The 22,891-nt window shown below is 44.9% G+C and overlaps 1 protein-coding gene across 6 annotated transcripts in view; it reads right to left on the bottom strand.

Annotated features, from left to right (window-relative positions):
- KIAA2012 (KIAA2012 ortholog) overlaps positions 1-20,192 on the bottom strand; it is a 115,001-nt gene extending 94,809 nt beyond the window's left edge. For all 6 annotated transcript variants that reach the window (XM_070421871.1, XM_070421869.1, XM_070421867.1 and 3 more), the window contains exons 1-4: positions 19,757-20,192; positions 18,042-18,326; positions 3,750-3,930; positions 2,642-2,784 (exon numbers count right to left, since the gene is read on the bottom strand). In XM_070421871.1, the coding sequence (XP_070277972.1) occupies positions 2,642-2,784; positions 3,750-3,930; positions 18,042-18,326; positions 19,757-19,840 (693 nt within the window). In that variant the 5' untranslated portion in view covers positions 19,841-20,192. The remainder of the gene's footprint in view (positions 1-2,641; positions 2,785-3,749; positions 3,931-18,041; positions 18,327-19,756) is intronic.
- Between the last annotated feature and the right edge of the window lie 2,699 nt (positions 20,193-22,891).

The raw sequence follows: 22,891 nt of genomic DNA, 5'->3' as shown, positions 1-22,891 counted from the left end.
AAAACAAAGACCAACATGGCAGGCATTCAAACCTGGCTGCCTGCAGGGGACAAATGGCATTGATCTCACTGGATCTCTAGCACCAAGAGCTGCTGGTGGGCCCCCATGGCTGAGAAGTAAAGCTAACCAACCTGGGACCCGGGAATCTGACTAGAGTGGGAACTCAGCTCTGCCCTCGTTAATCCAGCCTCTGACTCTTCTCAGAAATGTAAACGTGATCAATTCAAGAGCCTTTGAGAGGAAAGATAGTCTTTCCTTCTCTTGCAACTGGGGAACTGAGCCAGATTTAAAAGATATAGCTAATATTTCTAAGTATGGAGAGGAAGAAATCTCAAAGATGGGAGAAAATCAAGGAGCAGAACATAGTTATGCAACCATTTAGGTAAGAAAGAGCAGAAAAGAGGAATACACATTTGTGGTTGCTTACCTTACACAACCTTTCTAAGCCTCAATTTCTTCCTCTGTAAAATGGGAGTAATCATACTATCGACCTCAAAAAATTGCCATGAGGATTAAATGAGCTAGTGATGTGTAGTTACAATAGTGTTTGGAATTGGGTTCATTTCTATATTTCTTTGAGAGTAGACTTGTCTCTCATTAGAGTTTAATACTCCATCTCGCCACTAGCAGAAAATCTATGTATCTCTATTCTTCTGTAATATGAGCTTAGCTAAAAAGAATCACTGTCTGTCAGAATCAGCCACAACTTTAGCCCAGTTTTTGTGGCCAAAAAAAAAACCAACCCCCAAATGGTGTGTGTGTGTGTGTGTGTGTGTGTGTGTACAGAGTCAGAAACTCCAGGAGTGGTACTTAGAGTCTCCTGTTTCTAATTATTCAGAAGTTGCCGAAAATTTCTCCTTTTAGTTGTAGCTTTTAACAGGAGAACTTGGCTCTATGAAATGTATATGTGTGCTGGGTATCGGGGAGTTTAGTTTCACAGGAGGAAAAATAAAAACGTTCCTCACTTTTTTAATGCTCAAAAAAAGAAAAACGATCAGAAACACACGCAGGCATCCTACATGTTTAGAGTTGAATAAGGAAGGAAATTCAACCCAATATATGCAGAGTTAATATTTATAATTTGGAGACAGTAAGAAAATGATTGATCAAATGCACGCACACACATAGGATCCTTATGTTCCTGGAGACCTTCACTGCCCCGGTGCCAGCTGCCCACCAACTGCCCCTTTCTGAATACTGACCTTGTGAGTTCTGTGTGACAAGGTTTGCATTGAGAAATCTACATGGAAACTCAAATGATTTGTGTGAGGTAGGGCTGACAAGCCAAGCCTTAATTTCTTTATTCTAATTAAAAATTTACAGTTTCAATGTAGTGGAAAATATTGCTCTCCTCTGTAAACCATGCGCGTAGGTTGAGGGAAGGGACTCCTGTCTCCTGGGCTGGTTCAGTTCTGGGATGACCTGGTATGAGATTGGGGACGTGCCTCAGGCCTGTGGGGACTCTTGCAGGTCATGCCTGCTGCTTCCTCCTGGGAAGACAGAAGCCCTGCTCGGGTGGTTGGAAAGGTTAAGGTCAGGACACAGGAACTCAGAGAAAATCCTGCATAGACTGAAAACAGCCTCCCTCATTTGGCACCAGAACCTCCTGGAGTGCCCGTGGCTCCTCAAGGGCCACTTCAGATGACACGAGTCTCCACAATTAACTGCCCTTTCCAGTCGGACACAAGATACTTTCACCAAAACACATCACGTCCTTTCTTCCTTGCATTAGGCATATGAGGTTGGCAATATTATCCATCATGCAGACAAGGTCACTGAAACTCAGAGGGGGGGCGACCTGCTAAGTTCACACAGCTGCTTTGGGGTAGAGCATTCTGGGTCCCTTGTGGGTTCCCACTCAGCATAGGTGCCTCCAAACCACCCCAAACCCAGATAGAATTGCAAGGCAGGACCAGGCCAGAGACAGCGAAGGACATCGCTAAGGAAGAAGGTGTCCTTGACTCCTGAAGGGACTGATAAATCTGTAAATTTACTCTACATTTTCAAAGGTGACAGATCCTCCACTATGCAAAACCATTGCTGGATTCGAGATCTCTAGCATTTTCTGTTTCAAGTGGATCTAGTGCTTACAAATTCAAATTCTGTCCTTTTTTAAAAAAAATATTTTTATTGATTTCAGAGAGGAAGGGAGAGGGAGAGAGAGATTGAACATCAATGATGAGAGAAAATCATTGATCGGCTGCCTCCAGCATGCCCCACACTGGGGATTGAGCTTGCAACCTGGTATGTGCCCTGATCGGGAATCGAACCATGACCTCTTGGTTCATAGGTCGATGCTCAACCACTGAGCCATGCTGGCTGGGCTCAAATTCTGTCCTTACTCATTTACAGATAACCCCCAGCCCCTTAGTAGAACAAAGGATTCTGTTGCCACTAGAGAGTGCAGTAACATCAAATGCTTTAAGGTACAATTAGGGGCAGCTAAAATTCCTTGGACTTCACTATTTTCAACATTTATCACTACAGCTTTTTTCCTGCTCCACATGGTGAGGTCAGAGTGGGTAGGGCCAGTTCTCTGTTTGAGACATCCCTTTGAGTCACCTTGTTCCTAAATGGAGATGAATCTTTTAAGTGCATGCTTGCACGGGTACACACACACACACACACACACACACACAACCTTTTTCTTCTTCAGCTCCCCAGGTGTGTGTTTTTCTGAGTCAATGGCAGAGGCCACAGGAGGGAAAACACATCTTTCAGCAGGAGGCTCCTGTGACAAGTGGCTGCTGCCGCCCACGTGGAGTTTCATGTTCCCTTGTTTATCTGTAGAAACAGGATGGGAATGAGAATTTATTAGTTGCAGGTATGGGGAGGAACAAGTTGGCTTTCAACTGCTATCATTTTGGGGTTAATGGGAAGAGGCAAAGAGAATGCTGGAGCACTGAGATAGCCATGGCTTTGGATGAGGTGGGTTCAGGGAGCCCTCATCTCATAATCTGGTTGGGGTCTTGCTGGCTGAGTGAGGTGATAGAGAGAATGGTAATAATAATAATAATTGTTGATATATATTGAGTGCTAAATATGGAACAAGAATTGTGCAAAGTATTTTACATACATTAACTCAATCCCCACAGTAGACTTATGGGGGTATTATCATTATCCCCAAACTTCAGATGGGGAAACTGAGCCTCAGAAGGATTAAATAACATGCCCAAGATCATAGCTAGAAAAGGAGGGGGGGGTAGTAATTTGAACCCAGGCAGTCTGATTGCAGAATGTTTGCCATTGAGTTCTAGACAAAGAGCCTGTCAGTCTCATTCCCACCTCCCATTGAACTTTGGCTGTTATTATTATTATTATTAAATATGTTTTTATTGATTTTAGAGAGAGAGGAAGGGAGAAGGAGAGAGATAGAAACATCAATGAGATAATCATCAGCATTGATTGGCTGCCTCCTGCATGTCCCCCACTGGGGATCGAGCCTGCAACCCAGGCATGTACCCTGACCGGGAATTGAACTGGTGACCTCCTGGTGCATAGGTCGACGCTCAACCACTGAGCCACATCGACCAGGCTTGACTGTTATTTCTTTTTTAAAATTATTTATTATTGAAAGTATTACATATATCCCCTTTTCCCCCACTGACCCCTTTTGCCCTGCCCCTTGACTGTTATTTTCTAAGGTGAGTGGCATGAGGAAGTGACACTCAGCTGGCCTCAGTGTTCTCAAGTGAACTCTGCATGATTAGGTTCACTCAGATTTACAAGCAAGACATTTGGCTTCTTACCGCTGAGATCTGCCTCCCAATTGGGGAAGGAGTTGCCATAGAATGTAATGTGGGGTTTGTCACTCATGAGCCAAGGGTGATCAATGTGGGCATGCTCAAAGGCCCTGGAGGTTTGCTGTGTTTTTTCATTGTGGTTTTCTTTTGAAACCTGCATACGATGGTGGTTCTCTATCGACGTGTCCTAGGGAGAGACAGACACACATTTCTGTCAACAGGCTTTGTAAAGGAGCAGAGCAGGCTCCTGTAACAGTCAGAACTTGTGGCTAGACTTGTGGTTCCAAGGAAGAAATCTCCCTGGTAGCTGGGGAAGAAAAACATGGTTATAAAAGCAAGATCTCTAATGCTGTTTGTTACAATAAGACATTTTATTATGGATGAGAGAAAGAATGACATTTAATCATGCTTGACATTTGACCTATAGCATTCTTCTCCTTCTCCTTCTCCTCCTCCTCCTTCTTTTCTATGCAAAATAATGTCTGTCTTTCTGCATCACTGGGTAGTGGTGCTCATCAGAATTTCCTAATAACATAAAGACAAAGGCAAGTCTATATATTTGATCGGATGTCAAAGGAATGGGAGGTGGACTATTAGGTGACCCTTAGTTGTAGCTTCTGCTGGCTTTTTGCTGTATGCTGTTCACCAATATGAGGCAGGTGGACTTTTGTGAGAGGATAGTATTTGGTGGCTAGAACCTCATTAGAGCATTTCTTCTTGAATGAAATACACAACAGATAAGGGAATAGGGGAGGTAATACAGAGAAGCTACTCGTTGCAGCTCAGAAGGAAGTCCATGTATGCATTCAAGAAGCCCATGTTATCCTCTAGCTGTGGGTAGCAGCTAATGTGGTCATCCAGAATAAACACTGGACCATGGCAGCGTATTCCTGTTACAGCTCCAAAAACTTCGGATAGGGATTCACCAGATCCAAAGGCTCCAGATAAAATGAATGGAAACAGTTCTAGAGGCAAGAGCTCCCACCCAGCATCTTCTAATTTCTTCCACTGGTTGATATACTGTAAGAGACTATTGATAACTAAGTTCCCATCATTGTTGCGTATCCTTGCCCACATGTCCCATAGCTAGCTCACTCTCAGAGGGTTGGTGTAAGGCCCAAAGACTGGGGTGAGACCTTGAGAAAATACAAAGAAGTTCATCAGTCGTGTGAGAATGGGTGACAGTCTGTTGGAAAGCCATGTAAAAGCACCACTACCTTTGGACTTCCATCTATACCCACAGGGTCTTGATAGAAGATGCACAGTCCCTTGTAGGTAAAAAATTTGCCTGATGACTTCCATGAGTGAGACCAGGGGAACGCTTGGAGTGGGCACGATGTGTGGATAAGACACAGCAGGGGAACGGCCAAGAGCCCCACCTTTACCTACCTGGGCTACAAGACTCCATGTTTGGGGGAACAAGTGGGGCATGCCAACAGTGCAAAAATAAATAAATAAAAATAAAAATGAAATAGTAGTATCATTGACTTTACCCACCATGAAATTCCTCTTTCCACTCCACTTCCATTATGTGGCATTCTCCCCCTTGCCTGTTCTCATTGGCATCTGACACATTTATTCAAGTCAAACACATTTATTGAAGATAGTTGCATGTGTTGTCTATGTTGCTCTGAACCAGTCATTTTGTACACACACACACACACACACACACACGGGCCTTAGACTTCAGAAAGCATTTTTACATTTTAACCCATTTAATTCTCAGTAACCTTGTGAGATATGTATGATGACAGCTCCATTTCCCAGAATAGGCCATTCAGGCTCAAAATTAATTAAATTTCCTGGACAGGCTCACCACAACTAGGAAGATATAGGACTTGAACCAAGACTTTTCCAATTCTGCGGCCAAGAGCTTTTTTTTTTCTTCTAGAGACTACAGCTAAATGAGGTGAATAGTCTAGGAAAGATCTGTGATTAAATAAGTTTGGAAACCCATGAGTTAAAGTTAAACTGGCTACTTCACCTATAGAACTTCTCAAAAACGGTCCATAGTTAAGTGTGCACTGTGCCACTCCATGAGGAGAAGATGGTATGCAGCATTTCCCAAATATATTTGGCCATGAAACCCTTTTAATTTTTCATGGAGTATCTGGCAATGGTAGGGCTCTACAGGTGACACTTTGGGAAACAGCGGTCAATTGGTTCAAAGTACTCTTTTCTGGAGGACCCCAAGAAATGGCGAAGGGAGGGTGCATTCCTCTGAAGTCAAGAAGAGCAATGACAGAGGGGAGTCCATTAGAAATGGTACCTCTGCCTGGGTTTCATCTTCCTACCTGGGCTGCTTCCTGAGTGGTGGCAAGTGAGTCCCCTGACGGCTGTGGTTCTTGGCAACTGAGCCCTGGGCCCTGAGTCCACCAGCCCCAGCTTCCCATTCATCGAGCCCTACCGACCGACAAAGGTGAACTGTAGGTCAGTTTTGTAACACTGGGGATTGACACAGTCTTGTTCGCTGCCTGTCTTCTTGCTTTTCTGAGCATAAGTGTTGATCAAAGCCCTTGTTGCTCCTGCCTCATTTCTGCTAGTGCCAGCCAAGTTTGAGGAACAGAACTGCCCTTCCTCAAGGGTTGAGTCTTCCTTTCTTGGACTCAGTTTCCTCCTCTGTATAAAGGGGATACTGATTTCTTGCCCTCACTTCTTTGCAGAGTTGTATGGAGCTCAAATCAGATCACGAATGTGACCAAGCCCTCTGTAAACTGCGAGGGACTAGTGAATGACAGGGGTGTGATTATGGTAGAGGGACCTGCAGCCCTGCTCTGTTGTCGTTGAGACACTGGGTCTGAAGCCCTTCATTTCCTGGCTGTCTGCTGGTTGTTTACTTGTGGAAAAACCTCTGCCAAGAGCACTGTGGTGGGTTGGCTGTTTAGCTCTCCGAACTTACCCTGTCTGCACAACCCTCAGGAAGAATCTGAGTCAACAGATGACTCTGGCATGGTTAACGAATCTTTCATCGATGGTTTAAAGGGTCCTGCAGCTATTTTCACCACTTACTCAAAGTAGATTTATTGCTGAAACAGTCTGGCAAACCTTTGTATGGAGCTGCTTTCGTAACACCTCCACTCTCCGCATGCAGCTGGGTGGAACAATGTGGGGTTGTCTTTCAACCAGGGGCTCTGGAAGCCTTCAGAATCTCTGTGTGTGTTGGGGCGCTGGACTTCTGGAGGCTCCCTGCCAGCTTCACCTTCCCTCTATCCTCTCCAACCTTCGTCATGCCCATCCTTGCTGCTGTTGGGTCCAGAGCCCATGCCCACTTGTGGGGCTACTCCCCCCCTACAGCTCTCCTGCCTCTGCCCATGGGCTCCTAAGGCTACTTTGGGGCTGAGCTGATGCTGAGAGTGTTGGTGGAACAGATACAGACTCAGGCTCAGGTTCAGAGGGGTCTACTCAGGTTTTTGTGGCCCAGAGAAGCCTGAGGAGCCCTGGGGGCCCCTCAATCTGAGGAGGCCCAAGGCCACATTAGGCCTGCCCCCAAGAAGACCTCAACTCCTTACAATGTGGCACTAAAGACCGTTTTGTGTGTTCGACAATGATCCTTTGGGGTTAAGCCCAAAGGACTTATTTTTTCAAATCCATCCTTCCTGGTCATGTTAACCTAGAACCACATTTCTGAGGGTAAAGGAAGTAAAACTTGGGGCAAATGGCTACACCCCTATGTCAGACTCTAAGTTGGGGGAGGGGATATTGTGGGTCAATGGATATAAAGAGGCATTCTTCCCTTTGGCTGTCTCCCTGGTGATTTTGATTATATGACTCAATCTATGTGAGGGAAACCAAGATTCTTCTCAGTAAACATCAGCGTTGGCTCATTTGTTTATGCTTAGTAGAAACAGGTTTGTAAGGAAAATATAAGAAGGTTCAGTTTTGAGAGGAGAGCACAAAACTTGGTCTCTCTATATTTCAAATATGGACTCAGATTACCCGAATAATGTGAATTGTGGTAGCAATTTAGAGCTCTTAGAAAGCTTTTTTTTTTTTTTTTTACCTTCTCTCCTGTGATTTTTTCACAACAACCCAGAGAGGGTGGAATGCATATACCATTGCTCGCATTTTGCAGATGAGCAAACTAAGGATGCAAGGAGCATAAATGACTTAGTCAACATCACATTGTTGGGGGATCTGAGATTTGTAGCCAGGACTTTTGCTACTTTTCCAAATAGAGTATCTGGCAAAGAGAGGGAGGCCAAGGGGGAAATGACATTAAAACCAATAAAACCGTCAGTCAAGGTTCAAGTTACAGGCCGAATTGTTCTTATTTCTTAACAAATTGACTTTTGGTCCTGTGATCATGGGCAATTGGGCAATTGGGCATTGCAGTTAATTAGTAACTATGTTTTAAAAATACAAGCTGGGGAAGTCTATAACATTTCTTGAGCACTTACTATGTGCCAGATACTGCATTATCCCCTTTAACTCTCACACCTAATCCTGTGAGGTAAAGGTAGGAATGGTCATCTCCATTTTATACATGAGGAAAACTGAGCCCCAGAGAGGTCAGATGGCTTGGAATCTGGCTCTAATAGCCAACATATTTAATCACTTATTTTATGTTGTCTCATTGTTTTCTGCCTGATTGTATCTTCCTTAATGGACAATGTTCAAACCCAAGACTAGTGTTGTTATCTCTAAGATCTCTAATTGAGTGACCATTATTTCTGCCAATAACTACTCATCAGGATACACCAAGCATCCTGTGCTGCTCCAAGACAGTCACCTTAATGTACCAAAGAATGTGAGGCCACACCTTGCAGGTGTACCTCCAAATACCATCTCCTGCCTGTCTTCCCTCCATTTTGGATTCCACAAGGTACATGTTGATTATATGGTCTCAAATATTTGGATTTTTAACACCTTAAAATGGAGTTTCCCAAAATAAGGTCTAGGGATTTTGAGTTTCATTGTCCTCATCTGTAAAATGAGGGTGTTAGTTAGTCTAGATCAGCACTGTCTGTACTTTCTGCAACGATAGAATATTCTATATGTGTTGTCCAATATAGTAACCATTGGTTTCATGTGGCTTCTGAGCCCTTGAAATGTCGGTAGTGCAACTCTGAAACTGAGTTTTAAAATTTTAGTTTAATTTACATCTAAATAGCCACAGGTAGCTAATGGCTACTGTATTGGACAGTGCAGGTCTAGACTCTAGATTTTAGATGATTTCTTAAGTCTGTTCCATCTAACATTCCTTAATCTGGTGGTTTTGTGGCAATATCCTAAGAAAGAGTGCAGGCTTTGGAGGCAGAATTCTCTATTGCAATGACTGTTCTTTCTCTTGCTAGGTGTATATCTTGAGCAAGTCACTTAACCTCTTTGAGTTTCTGTTTGCTCATCTTTGTAATGAACATAATAAGACTTACCTCATGACTGGACTGGAAATTACTGTGAGCTGTCCCTAATCTGTTCAGTACTATAGGGATTTTACTTGTCAATATTATTCTTGAGCCGAAACCGGTTTGGCTCAGTGGATAGAGCGTCAGCCTGCGGACTGAAAGGTCCCAGGTTCGATTCCGGTCAAGGGCATGTACCTGGGTTGCGGGCACATCCCCAGTGGGGAGTGTGCAGGAGGCAGCTGATCGATGTTTCTCTCTCGTCGATGTTTCTAACTCTCTATCTCTCTCCCTTCCTCCCTGTAAAAAATCAATAAAATATATTTAAAAAATAAAAATAAAAAAAATAAATAAAAACCTTCCTTATAAAAAAAAAAATTATTCTTGAGAACTTGAACTATTAAAAGAGCCAGAAGTTGCCTTTGCTAAGGGAGATGGGAAAGATAACTGGATAGCACTAATGGACAAAGAATAGGGCCTTGGCTAGTACTAGAGTTTGTGAGAAAAGACAAGGCAAGAAGAAAAGCCTACCACAAAGTTAATGTTTCTGAAATTAAAAAGAAAATGTCCACAAATAATGGTAATGCCTAACCAATCCCTGTCCTTGGAAAAGGATCTGCTCTGGATAAGCTGAGAATCTAGTTTAGCAAATGAGTGGAGAAGAAAAGGGCAGGTTCTCAGAGCCTCGTGCCATTAACTATCCCCGCTATACATCTCCCTTGAGTTTTGATTCCAGCACCAGGGAATTTGTTCATAACCTGATCCCCATGTAATTCATCTATAGGAAATATGCTGGTCAGGCAATTGTACTTCTCTTTGTAAACTAATACTCTAGCCTATACGTCAGTCTCTATGCACTTTGTTAATATGAATCAACATCTGAGACCAGTTGATTCAGGGGTACAACTGGGGGCACTGAAGAGATTGAGTTTCTGGGCCATCCATGTGTTGGGAATGGTGAACTCACCCAGGTAATGCTCCTGTGTTGGACCTTCTTCCCTTCCCCAGATGGCAGCCCATTTTGCCACTGCATTAAGCCCTCTTTCTTCAAAAACTCTACTATCTTCAGTTAACATTCTTAGACTTTGATGGCCTAGGATGTAAAAACACTGAACAATAGACTGCAATATTTCCATTTTGGGGGTGGATCACCATTGTACACCTAAGAGATCAAGTGGCTTCCCTAACTGATGCCATATACCTGATCCAGAAGTCGCCTTTACTAAGGGAGATGGGAAAAGATAACTGGGTAGCACTGATGCACAAAGAATAGGGCCTTGGCTAGTGCCAGAGTTTGTGAGAAAAGACTATGACAATCAAGCATGAAGAATGTTCAGTTTTCCTCTAGTCCTGTCTATTTGTTGGTGCAGAAGAAATGGCAACCCGCCAAGTGGGCACTGGCAAATCCTGCAGCTCATCCCCCTGATCCCAATAGATTTGCCAAATAAAACATGAGATGTCCAGTTAAAATTGAATTTCTGATGAACAATGAATACTTTTTAGTAGAAATATGTACCAAATATTGCAAGTTTAATCCTCCCCCCCACCCCCCCGCAATAAATCTGACAACTCTCTCTAAACCCCAGCCATTTCCTGTTTTTACTTTTAAGCCTTTATTTACAGAGTGCTTTGGGTATCTCTGTTCAGCAGAAGGGTGTCGGTCTCACTCCTGAGTGGATTGTGCTGGAGAGCCGCCATCTTTCAGAGGAAGAGGCCTAACAGTTCCCCCTTCTGGAAGATCTAGGATCACCTTGGAAGGGGAACTAAGGAATGTTGGGAAGAATGTGGAGCCAGGGGTGTGGGGAGGATCTGGCTTCTGGTCCCAGCTCTGCTTTTGGCTAAATAATCTTGGACAAATTACTTTGCCCCTGGGGCCTCTTTTTCTTTACCTTGTAAAAGAGAGGGATTGAATGGAGGGATCTGAAGTCTGTGTGGGGAAGGCTGGGAAGAAAGTTCCACTGGGGACGTGGAGAATGGGGCTGCTGAGAGGAGCCAGAGTGAAGGCAGGACTTCCCTTCTTCCCCACCCTCTTGTCGCTCTGCAAATGTGGGGAAGAATAAAGGGCGACCGGTATGAGAGAGCCTTGCATGCTACTGAGCTTGCGCACCTTCGCTTTAACACAAAATGGGCCTGACATGCTGGTGTTTTAAGCCTTGATGGAAAGTTCTCTCTCACACCAGAGTGTGAGGCGGGGCAGCTCAGGGTGCACCTCCTCCCATTTACCCACTGACCTGCACATGGTGCCAGGGGGCCATGTCTGCAAGAGACCTTGAGGGTGTGGCTCTCTGGTTGGCTTCGAAAGTACAGGTACAGTGGCCAGGGTCTGACCTACTTCCTCTGTGGGGACACCAGTCAGGAAACGGCATGGCTGCTGAGCCCCAAACCTCCTACTGACACAGGCTGGTTAGCACAATCCTCATCAGTAATCCAGGGACTCCTGAAGGGGCAGTGACACCAGAAACAGATGCCTCCGCCAACAGACATAAACCGAGAGCCCACGGAGGAAAGCTCTAAAGGGCCCCTACGGGCTTGCAGTTGGAAGGAGAAGGAAACATGAGAAATGCCAGACCCCATCTTATGCTTGAGCATCAGAAAAGGACAAAGAGCCTCAAAAGAAAACACATGACTTAGGTCAGCCTGTGGAAATCATTTTAGTGGCCCTGCGCGGCAATGGGAAAGCCAGCTTGACAAATCGGCGTTGTCATTTAATGTTTGTAACATGAATAACGGGAGAGACAAACTACGCCCGTGTTCACGGGGAGCCTGGCATTTTAAAAATACCTGGCTCTGCTGACTTCCGTTTCAGCCAGGGAGAACTTACTGCCAGATTCAGTCCCCCTGTGCAAGACATCATGGGGAACAAATGCGAATAGTAACATCTTACACTTGGCCAGGGATTTTTATGATACAAGAACTTTTACCTCATTATAATCCTTTAAGGTGGATGAGTTAATATTATAACCACTTAAATGATGCAGGAACTCTCTAAGGGTGATCAGTTAAGCACAGGAATAGCAAACTTGTGATAGCTATGTTGACATCTCCCCCCACCCCCCGGTCCATGGCAGACATCACCAATTAATTATGGCATTCTTGACTGATGAACTGATTGTGATCTCAGAATCCTTCTCTTTAAACATTTTTTCAAAAGTGGAGGCATAATTTATATATAGTAACATGCACAGAGTTTAAATGCTCCGTGTAGTAAAATCTGACAATCATATACACCTTTGTCACCACCACACAAAACAAAATATAGAACATTTTCATCATCCCAGAAAGTTCTCTCATGCCATGTTCTGGTGGTCAGTGTCGCCCCACCCACCAGATCATTACTCAGGTCAAGAAGCCACTGGCCTGAATTTCCTTGCCATATCCTGCCAGAATTCACCAAGGAAAGTTTATGGTTTAAAAAAAAGAAAGAAAAATATGATGAAAATATAAAACCTGCTTGATGGGGGAGAGGAGGTTTGGGACTTTGTTCTGCTGAGCAAAGCTGTGGTTTGCTCCCATTTTGAAGTGTTTAGGACATGGAAATGCCACAGAAGTCAGCCTACATCTGTAGCTGTGGATTCAGGACCACCAGAGAGACTCTTCAGATCAAGAGAAGGCTGGGAAGCCAAGTCCATAAGATGAGGGGGGTTACCTCTGCTGAGGAGAGAGAAACAGGTATCCAGAACATTCGTTCATTCGTTCGTTCGTTCGTTCGTTCATTCATTCATTCATTCCTCAAAGATCTACAATGCACCAAACACTGTGCCAAGCACTGGAGAGAAAAAAAGGATGAATAAGACAGATTGATGATTCATAAATAAATTAAGTAACACATGAAAGAAAGCATGGCGCATTCAATTGGCTTTATACTCTAGGAATTTTTAAATTAAATGAATTCTTGGAATCCAAACACAGAGCATCAACTGGCCCTTGATGTCTGGACAGTTTATGTGGCAGGTACTTCAAGTGCAATAAGAGCCTGAAAAAATTCAGCCCCACATAAATTTTGAGGCGTTTTCCAGAGGATAAGAAAGAAAGGATTGTAGGGAGAGCAGTGCAAGCAAAATGACTTAAGTTCTTTCACTCATTCCATTTTTTCCTTTGGTCATGCGATGACTGTTTGTTGAGCACCTCCTGTGTGGCCGGCGCTGTGCTAAGCCCTGAAATCAGGGCACCGTTAGACCCCAGGCCATTTCTGGGTGAACTGGAACTTCCTTTCCTCCCTCTAAATCTGTGCTTCCAATGACTTTTCTGTGAATGCAGCAAGACCAGGTCTCCTCTACGATGCTCTGGCCCCTGTGCGGAGGGCACGACGCACTGTTCCATCTGGAGAAGAGTGCCTTGTTTTCCTCATTAGTGGGTATTTCTGAAGCACCAGCTTGGTTCTGGAGCTTTCCTGGGTAGTGTGCTCAATGGTGCTGGGAGCTGCCCCAAAGAGTTAGAGGATCCTTTGTCCTGGTCACTGGGGTGTCATTTTTGCTTAGACTTTGAAAGCGAATGGTGGCTTCTGTATTAGTTTCCTGTTGCTGCTAAAACAAACCACCACACAATGCAACGCACAGTTGTTATCGTGGAGTTCTGGAGGTCAGTTTGAAACGGGCCTCACTGAGCTAAAATCAGGGCTGTGTCATTTCTGCAGGCTCCGGGGAAGAATCTGTCCCTTCGCTTTTTCCAGTTTCCAGAGGCTGCCTGCATTCCTTGGCTGCCACCCCTTCCTCCACCTCCAGTCAGCAATGCTGGGCAGAGTCCTCCTTAGGCTGCCCTCTCTCTGGCTCTCCCTTTTGAGTCCTTCTTCTATTTATAAGAAGTCTTGTGATTGCACTGGGCCTTCCCAGACAATCCAGGAAAGTCTCCCTGTTTTAAGCATCTGGTTAGCAACCTTATTTCCCCTTTGCCATTTAACCTAATCTAGCCATAGGTTCCAGGGATTAGGACATAGACAGCTTCGAGGGGCATTATTCTGCCCACCACAGATTCTTTACATTTTTTTTCTATTTTTCTGGTTTCTCTTAGTAGTTTTTCAAATTACGCCTGTGAGGTTGGTTGATAAATTTCAAATCTCATTGGGTACCTAAAGCACTGAGAGAAGCCCAAGGCTGGCTTAGGGCTACCAAGAAGACCAGTCAGGGTTAAATCTACTCACTCATTTCCAACGTGTAGAATAATATGTCAAGTAGAAAAAGCAAGATAGAAGAGAGAATGTATAGTACAATTTCAATCTCATAAAAGTTTATTTTATAGATGAGTAATGGTGGTGGAAAGATTGGAAGGGAATACATTAAAATTCTAAGAACAGTAGTATCAGGATGTTGGACATAGATTACAGATAGTTTTTTTCTTCTTTTTTGTATAACATAAAACATTTCAGTAATATGGTTAGATTATATTTGTAAATGAAAAATAGGTTAAAAATTATTCTATTACACCCACCATCTTCTCATACATATTTTTCTATTCCTTCCCCAACATCAGCTTGGACCACAAACCACCATCCAAAAGTTACTCTAAACATAAAAGGAGACAGAAGGGAGCCGGGAGGGGAGATTCTGGGATGACGCAGAAATAAACAACAGCAGGAGGCTGGCTGTGACGGCTTCAGACCGCTCAGGCCTGCCTTGGCTTTGCCAACCAACCCCAGCTTCTGGTTTCTTCTAAACTGAATAATTAGTGGGCATGGCGTGGCCTCTTATCCCTGCTCTGCGGGGAGTGCTTCCTTTGATGAGGGACTTGCTCCTGCTGGTCACTTTCCTGGTGCCCACCAGGCGTCTGTAGGCAGAGGGGTAGAGAGGACCCCCTGCACCTGTCCCCATCCCTGAACTGGTTGTCATGTCACCCACTCTGGTGCTGGCAGGCAAGGGTCTTCAGAGGATGGAAGCACCTGGTGCAGGCTGTGCTCCCACCCAGCAGCTATGGGGTGGCAGGTGCCAGAGTCCCCAGGAAGCCAAGAAAGGCCCAGACAGCCAGCTGCCATCTTACCCCAGAGGGTGGCCAGCCTTTGTGTGCACGAGGTGACAGAGGAGTGAAGAGAGAACCCCAGAAACCCCAGGGCTGGCAGGCAAAGCCCTCCACACTTTGACCCCACCCACTTCTGGTACAATTCCAGCTAAGACTACACCTTTCTAATCACCCTGCTTTCCCTGCCTGTTTTCCCCTCTAAGCTTTCACTCACCCATGCCTACAAGGTCCCTTCCCACCTATTTTTACCACAAGATTTAGCTCAAATTCTACCTCCTCCAAGACACCACGCTATCAATCACAATCTCGACCTTCTTTGTACTTCGCCAGCATATTAATAAATTATAGTCTAGCCCGGCAGGCGTGGCCCAGTGATTGTGTGTTGACCTATGAACCAGGAGGTCATAGTTCAATTCCCATCAGGGCACATACCCTGGTTGGGGGCTCAATCCCCAGTGTGGGGTGTGCAGGAGGCAGCCGATCAATGATACTCTCTCATCATTGATGTTTCTAACTCTCTCTCCCTCTCCCTTCCTCTCTGACATCAATAAAAATTATATTAAAAAAAAATAAGAAGAAGAGTGGTTTTAACTTTGGGAATGTTTGAACAATGTCCTTCTGTTAAAAAAGAAAACAAAACAACAAAAAACCAAGCAACATATCTGTGTGTATTTAGAAGTGTGAGAACTCTGACATCTAATCGCCTGACTTAGCATTTATCTTCGCTCATTAGGAAGTTAGGTCATCAAGAGAGTTGAAGAGTAGGTGTATGTTGAGCTATAAAACCCAGACGTATTGCCACATGCATCTCATTAGATTCACATATAGAACTGGAGGTGATGTAAGATGCTTTAAAAATTTAATTGCACCTCCTGTGATAGCCTCGATTCTCACAGGTCTGAATGAAGCCTACATTTTGTAGGTTTCCTGATTCATGGTTCAGTAGTATAGATTCTTCTGTGAGCAGCACTACTTCATCCACTTGCCATCTCCCCACTCTCTCCTCCCCATTTTGGCTCTTTTACTCTGAGCATGGTGTTTTTAACTCTTGAGCTATGCTGTTTGGACAAAGAAATACTGACCCTGCAGAACAGATGGTGTGGGCACTGGTGGGCTCAGTTTACAGTGGTTCCAGTCCATTTCCCTTCCTGATCCCACCTGGCTCTGCAGCGTCAACCTTGCTCTCTCTTTCACCGTCTGCCTCCTTCAAGGTCACAGATTTTTATTTTATTTTAAAAATCCCCTGACTTACCTACTCTCGAGTTCTGGTGTGATTACCTACCTAGTTGCATAATCTCCAGTGAATTACTCAAACTTTCTGTGCTTCAATTTCCTCATCTCTAAAATGGGATAATAATAGTATGTACCCCCGGTATTCATAGAAAGCATACATGGATCATACATGGAAAGCACTTAGAACAGTGGCAAGAACATAGTAAATACTCAAATATGTTAATGAACATTGGTATTTTTATTTGTGAATGTTATTTTGTAACCTGCTTTTAAAAAATATGCTGTGAATATTTTCTCATGCTATTCATGACTAATACATGACTTTATTGCCATTCTATGACTATATCATAATTTACTTAATCAATGTTCTATTGTCAGACATTTATTATTTTCAATATTTTGTATAATAATAAGTAACCCTGTAGTAAACATTCTTGTGCATAAATTTCTGGGCACATCTCTGTTTATTTCCTAAGGCAAATTACTAAAAGTAGAATGATGAATCAACGAGTATCAGCCCCTTTTCAGGCTTTTGCCTAAATGCCTTGCAGATATGTCGTGTGAATTTGTGCTCCCAAAGCATTAGACAGCTCATTTCCCCACAGCCTTTCCAGGACCAGACATTATGGTTTCAAAACTTTCTTGCCAGTCTGTAGTTTTTATAGTCAGATGGTGCTCTGTAGTTTCCAACGCTCTCCTCTTCTGAGATTTTCATTTTTAAAAAATCTCAAGCCCCCTTTGAGTTACTTCTTCTGTAATTTTAATCTATGAAGTCTCTATCGTAAACTCCTGCCCCATTACTATTCCTAACCTTTCCTTTCTGAATTCTTCACACCATTTCTCTTCTACCCGCTGGGAGTAAGACTATAGTGTTGTGTTTGGGTCAGGTATGTGTTATAAATCTAGTAGATAAATACTATAGGAAGACAGGAACTTGCTTTTTTTCATTGAGCCCAATCTAACCAAAAATGAAGCAGTCCCCGAAAGACTCATCTCCTTGATAGCAATAAGATACTTGTTGCCCCAAATATTTAAGCCATATAGACAAGCTTCTGACAGCTGTGGAAGGTATTCTTCTCTGGCAGTAAGTTGACCTACATATCAGTGTCCAACTAGGAAAACAGAACCCTCCAAATTTGTAAACAGAAGAAATGTAATTCTGGGAATTGGTTACCCAGGTGGTTAAAAGCCAAAACGATGATGAGGTAACACTGAGATTCATAACATTAGGAAGCCAGCACCACCCTTAAACTGAGGACAGAGGGAGAGCAGGTGGGGTCACCTGGAGGAACCTGGAGCCACAGTGGGCCTGTCTGTTGGCAGCTGGACCACAGAGGTGATGCAGGTGCTTCTCACCACCAGAGGTAGAACGGGAGGGGAGAAATACATACCCTGGCTTTTCTCTTCTCCTTCTCCGATCTCCTTCCAATGTATTCCATTGGCAAATTCAGTGAAAAGCCAGTGGACCCAGCTGTCTGTAGAATTATATGTAGTGGTCACTGGTGGGCTCAGTTTACAGTGGTTCTAGTCCATGTCCCTTCCTGATCCCACCTGGCTCTGCAGCGTGGGATCACTTACATCGCCTCATTCAGGCCTCGTGACAGTTGTGTGTGGCAGAGAGTGCCGAGATACGGTCCGGTTTAGAGGTGAAGAAATGGAGGCTGAGGGTTGCCTGCCTTCCCTGGGATCTGAGGACTTAGACCTAAAGGTACAAATGGATTTCTAGCCACGCAGGCCCAGTGCCTTCCCCGACCCCCGACAGTGCTCTGCCTACCTGTCTCCTTTCGTGAGCCAGGATGGCTTCTCCGAGGTCCCGCAGCGTGAGCAGCTTCGGACCCGGCCTTTTCCTGTGGCCTTTGGGGCGCCAGGGGCCTTTTCTCCTCTCTCCGGGCGTCCCTGCTGATAGGGCTAAACCTTCTGAGTAGAGGATCAGGACTCCCTTTCTGGTGCTGAAAGTTTTAGGGAGTACGAGGCTCCATGTGTGCTGGGTGGGGTCGCCCTTATGCTGTGGTTTGCAGACCAGGACATAATCTTCTGGAGACTTCCAGTTCAAGTAATCCTGCAACGGAAAGCAACCACCTTGATCGATTCACTGTGGACAACACATTAAAAATTTTTCTTTTAAATTATATTTTTATTGCTTCTAGAGAGGAAGGGAGAGGGAGAGGGAGTTAGAAACAGCAATAATGACAGAGAATCATTGATCGGCTGCCTCCTGCACGCCCCCTGCTCGGGATGGAGCCTACAACCCGGGCACGTGCCCCGATCGAGAATCGAACCATGACCTCCTGGCTCATAGGTGGACGTTCAACCACTGAGCCACACCAGTTGGGCTGGACAGCACTTTCATAGCACATGCTGCTTGTGCAAGGTGTTGGAGATTTTTTTAAGTGATTGGTTTTCTCCGAGCTGCTCACATGGTGCACAAAACACAGTTACTCTTCTGAGCAACCGATTTCACATCTCAGAATTAGTAGGACCCAGGGCATGGTCCTGTTTTACTCCATATGATTTTCAGGGGAACTACTCATGCCTAGAGGCTTAAATAGGGTAGAGTTAGGTTACAGGCCAGTTAGTTTCTTGGTATGCAAGTAAGTCGTCAGAATTATCAAGGGCAGCAGATAACTTTGAAATTAGACCTGGACTAGCTGGCAGTTTAAAGAGGAGAACGCCATTCCAACCCATCACTCCCGCTGGACACAGGGAGAATTTCTATGCATTCCAGATGCATTGTAACTTTATCTAATTTGGCTATTTTGGAGCCTATAAAGTAGTTACATATCTTGTAAAAGAGTAAATGCCATTGTCCACAGAGGTTCTTTGAAACTCTATATATCTCTTTTAATATAGCAAAGGTCAGATATCATGACAAACTACCATGACGATGGAAATCTCTGTATGAGCCAAATTTTTTCAAAATACCCCCAATGGAATTTTTATTCTTGGCAGAATTCAACGAAGTAAAATTGCAGTACAACAAGGGAATTTTGCCACTACTTTAAAATGAAAAAAAAAATTTTTTTGGCCTGTATTAAATCTGAGTCCTGTGGGTTGAATTCCAGCAAGTTCAAGGAAGCCATTGAAATGACAAGAACACACACAGCCTTCCGACCACAGAGCCAACTCTAAAAACCAGAGAGACATCAGCTTGCCTAGAACCCAGGTGGAGATTCTGGTCTTGAACCAAACCATCCGAATTCTAGACAATCTGGAAACTCCATCAGCTTAAAGCAAACGAGGCTGTAGGTCGGCGTGCAGGAGGAAGCAAGGGGGTCCCCGGGGCAACCTTAGGGTGTCAGGCAAACCACCTTATTTTCTTGAGTTTCACCAAGCAGGGAAGATCTGCCACTGACCCCCACCACCTCACCAATCAAACAAACCCAAACACGCCTGGCTCAGCTCCAGATGGAAAAAGAGAGCATTCCTCCCGCACTGCCCCCCACTTCCACCCCCACTCCCAATATGCCCTGATTCCGCTGTAAAACTCACCTCTGGTTCAAAATAGACTTCTACCTTCTGTTTGTTCTGGACCCACTTGCCATGTCCCCGGCTCAGGGGAGAGAGCGGGAACATGTTTTCCCTCTGACCACCCTTCTCAAGGGCAGTTCATCTTGGGTTTGAAGGCTGAAAACTGGTCACACCTCAAGATTTCCTGAGCGCAGCAGGGAGCCTGAGAGGACCACAAACACTGGGCCTTTTATTAAATGCATTTCCCCCTCAAACAGCAGCTTCTTAGTAACAGCCGGCCACACAGTTTAGACAGTGTGTGTCTTTGTCGGGAGAAAAAATAAATCGCAAACCCAAACTCCTCAAGCCCCGGATTGTCTACTTTCTGGGCAGCCTCTCTCTCCCCTTTGCCTGTGGCCTTGTTGTCCCAGGTCCGGTTGCTCTGTTACCAGCGCACCTACAGATCCGGCCACAACACCATCCTTCTCACTGCAGTGGAGGTTGTTTCCTGGTTGCTATGGCAGCGCAGGGAAATGCAGTCCCTTAAACCAGCCCAGGCAAGGCGGAGACTGCCAGGGCAGTGTTCACACACTGGGAGAGGGAGGGTCAAACGGGCACTGAAGGGGCCAGGCTCAGATTTCAAGTCCTGACTGGGGGAGGGATGAGGGCATGCTGAGATATTTTTTCTGTTATCACAGCACTCAGCTTGTTTTTAGAGCGTCTTCTTCCTTCTCCTGATGCGAGAGCCTCTCACTGTCAACCCACCGTGAGTAAATTCAGAGGAGTCACCACCGTCACCTAAAGCGACCTGTGAAGTTTTCCTTGGTTGAGCTCCAGCACCTCTTCCCCTGGACATGAGGCCCTTTATGGTCATTGCTGCTTTGCACGAGTGAGTGTGAGATCCTGGGAATCTCCAGAGAGCTTTGCATACCTGCTTACCACCTAGGTGAATGCCATCTCCAAAGAGGGGCTACTTGGGAGGTACAATTGGGGGGCATTGGGTTGCCACAATGGCTGGAGGCCAATACTGGCACTGAGCAAGCAGGGGCCTGGGATGCTGGAGGCTCTGTGGTGTGTGAGACTGTTCCACGTAATGAAGAATCGTCTGACTCTGAATGCCAGTAGCATCCGTTGTGAGAAGCACTGCTATCGCCTCGGCTGCTTGGCTTTCCTGGATGCTGACACTGTGAGGACAGGAGGCGGGGGTGGGGGGTGGCAATGTCAGGGAACAAAAAGATGCCTTTGCTGTGATCTGTGGCCCTGCTTTGGCCTGTCATCTGTCAGCTGAACCTCCATGGCAGCCTGTGGGAGTGTCCCCTGCTGACCTGCACGAAGAAGTCTAAGAGGCCGAGGGCCCAGTTACCTTTTAGATCGCCCTCTGTGGCTCGGCCTTTCCCAGGAAGCAGGCTCAAGCCTCCTGAGGAGGAAATGGAGGTCATGCTGTATAATCAGGTTGGGTTCATCATCAGGAATCAAGACAGTGAACATAGAGGCTCAAAACTTTATTGTGGAATTTAGTCAAAACCACAATAAATACAATTTTAACATCCATTAGGATGGCTATTATGGAAAACAACAACACCCCCCCCCCCCCCAAAAAAAAAGAAAATACCCAAAAAAACAACTACAGAAAAGAACAAGTGTTGGTGAGAACAGGGAGAAATTGGGACCCTTGTGCACTGTTGGTGGGAATGTAAATGGTGTAACCGCTGTGAAAAGCAAATAGTTTGGCAGTTCCTCAAAAAGTTAAACAGCCCTGGCTGGTGTGGCTCAGTTGGTTGAGCATCATCCTGTGCACTCAAAGGTCGCCGGTTCCATTCCCAGTCAGGATTGGGGTTTGGTCTCTGGGTGGGAGGCAACTGATCAACACTTCTCACATCAGTGTTTCTCTCTCTCTCTCTCTCTCTCTCTCTCTCTCTCTCTCTCTCTCTCTTTCTCTCTCTCTCCCTCCCTCCCTGAAAAATCAATAAAAACACATTTAAAAAAATTAAGCATAGAGGTATGATATGATCCAGCAATTTCACTTTACAATTCCACTTCTGGGTATATAACCCCAAAGCAGTGAAATCAGGGATTCAAACAGATATTCGAACACCCAAGTTTAGAGCAGCATTCTTCACAATAGCCCAAACATGAAAACAATTCAGGTGTCCAACGACAGATGAATGCATGAAAAAAATCAATGTACACATACAATGGAATATTATTATTATTTTATATTTTTTATTAATTTCAGAGAGGGAGGGAGAGGGAGATAGAAACAACAATGATGAGAGAGAATTATTGATCAATTGCCTCCTGCATGCCCCACACTGAGGATCGAGCCTGCAACCTGGGCATATGCCTTTGACCAGAATTGAACCTGGGACCCTTCAGTGTGCAAGCCAATGCTCTATCCACTGAGCCAAACTGGCTAGGGCTAATGGGATATTATTTAGTCTGGAAAAGGATTTCTCCCATTCTCTCCAGGGGAAATTCATTCTCTGAGACCACCTGATTTGGAAATGTGAATTCACCCATAAAAAGATCATACAGGAAGTGACCTTTCTGAGTCTAAGCTGAGTGAACATCTCACCTGGGACAATACTCAGGTGCTCATCTCCCCCCCCCCCCGCCCCTCCCCCCGCCCCCAAACACTGTGGCAAGGCTACCAGGTCTCTAGGGTAATATAGGAGCAGCCAGACCATAGCCCATCGCGGGCCTCTCCTAAACTGTCGTGTTTACATCCACACTGGTTAATATGGACAATGAACAGATGTACAGATCAATTAATAGACAGTTAAAAGCATTTACTCAGTCCCCACAGCAGTTTATGGAAAGTGCATTTAGAAAGCAATCGAGATTATTGCTATTCTAAAGTGCTTGGGGATCCCAGATGAAAGGCCCCTGTAACTGGAAAGTATTTATAACTCAAGAAGAAACCCTCCACACCCACCTCCTGGCGTGCCTTGACTGTCAGCCCATGCAGCCTGTCTGTTTAAATTGCGCTGTAAATCCTATAGGGTGGAGACTGTGTTGTTATCCCTTGTAAAGCATCATGAATAACCATGGCGCTCTAAATAAATAGGAACCACATGGAACAAAGGAAAGAGATGTTCCTTTGGCCATGTCCCCACTGCATAGTCAACGGCTATGTCCGCACTGCAGCCAGGAATTCGTCCCATGCTCCAAAGTGCT

Source organism: Myotis yumanensis, unplaced genomic scaffold (assembly GCF_028538775.1).
Source record: "Myotis yumanensis isolate MYYU_CA2020_CCGP unplaced genomic scaffold, mMyoYum1.0.hap1 SCAF_8, whole genome shotgun sequence".
NCBI classification, from domain to species: Eukaryota; Metazoa; Chordata; class Mammalia; order Chiroptera; family Vespertilionidae; genus Myotis; species Myotis yumanensis.
Note: the sequence above shows the minus strand (reverse complement) of the source record. Positions and strands in the feature narration are given on the sequence as shown.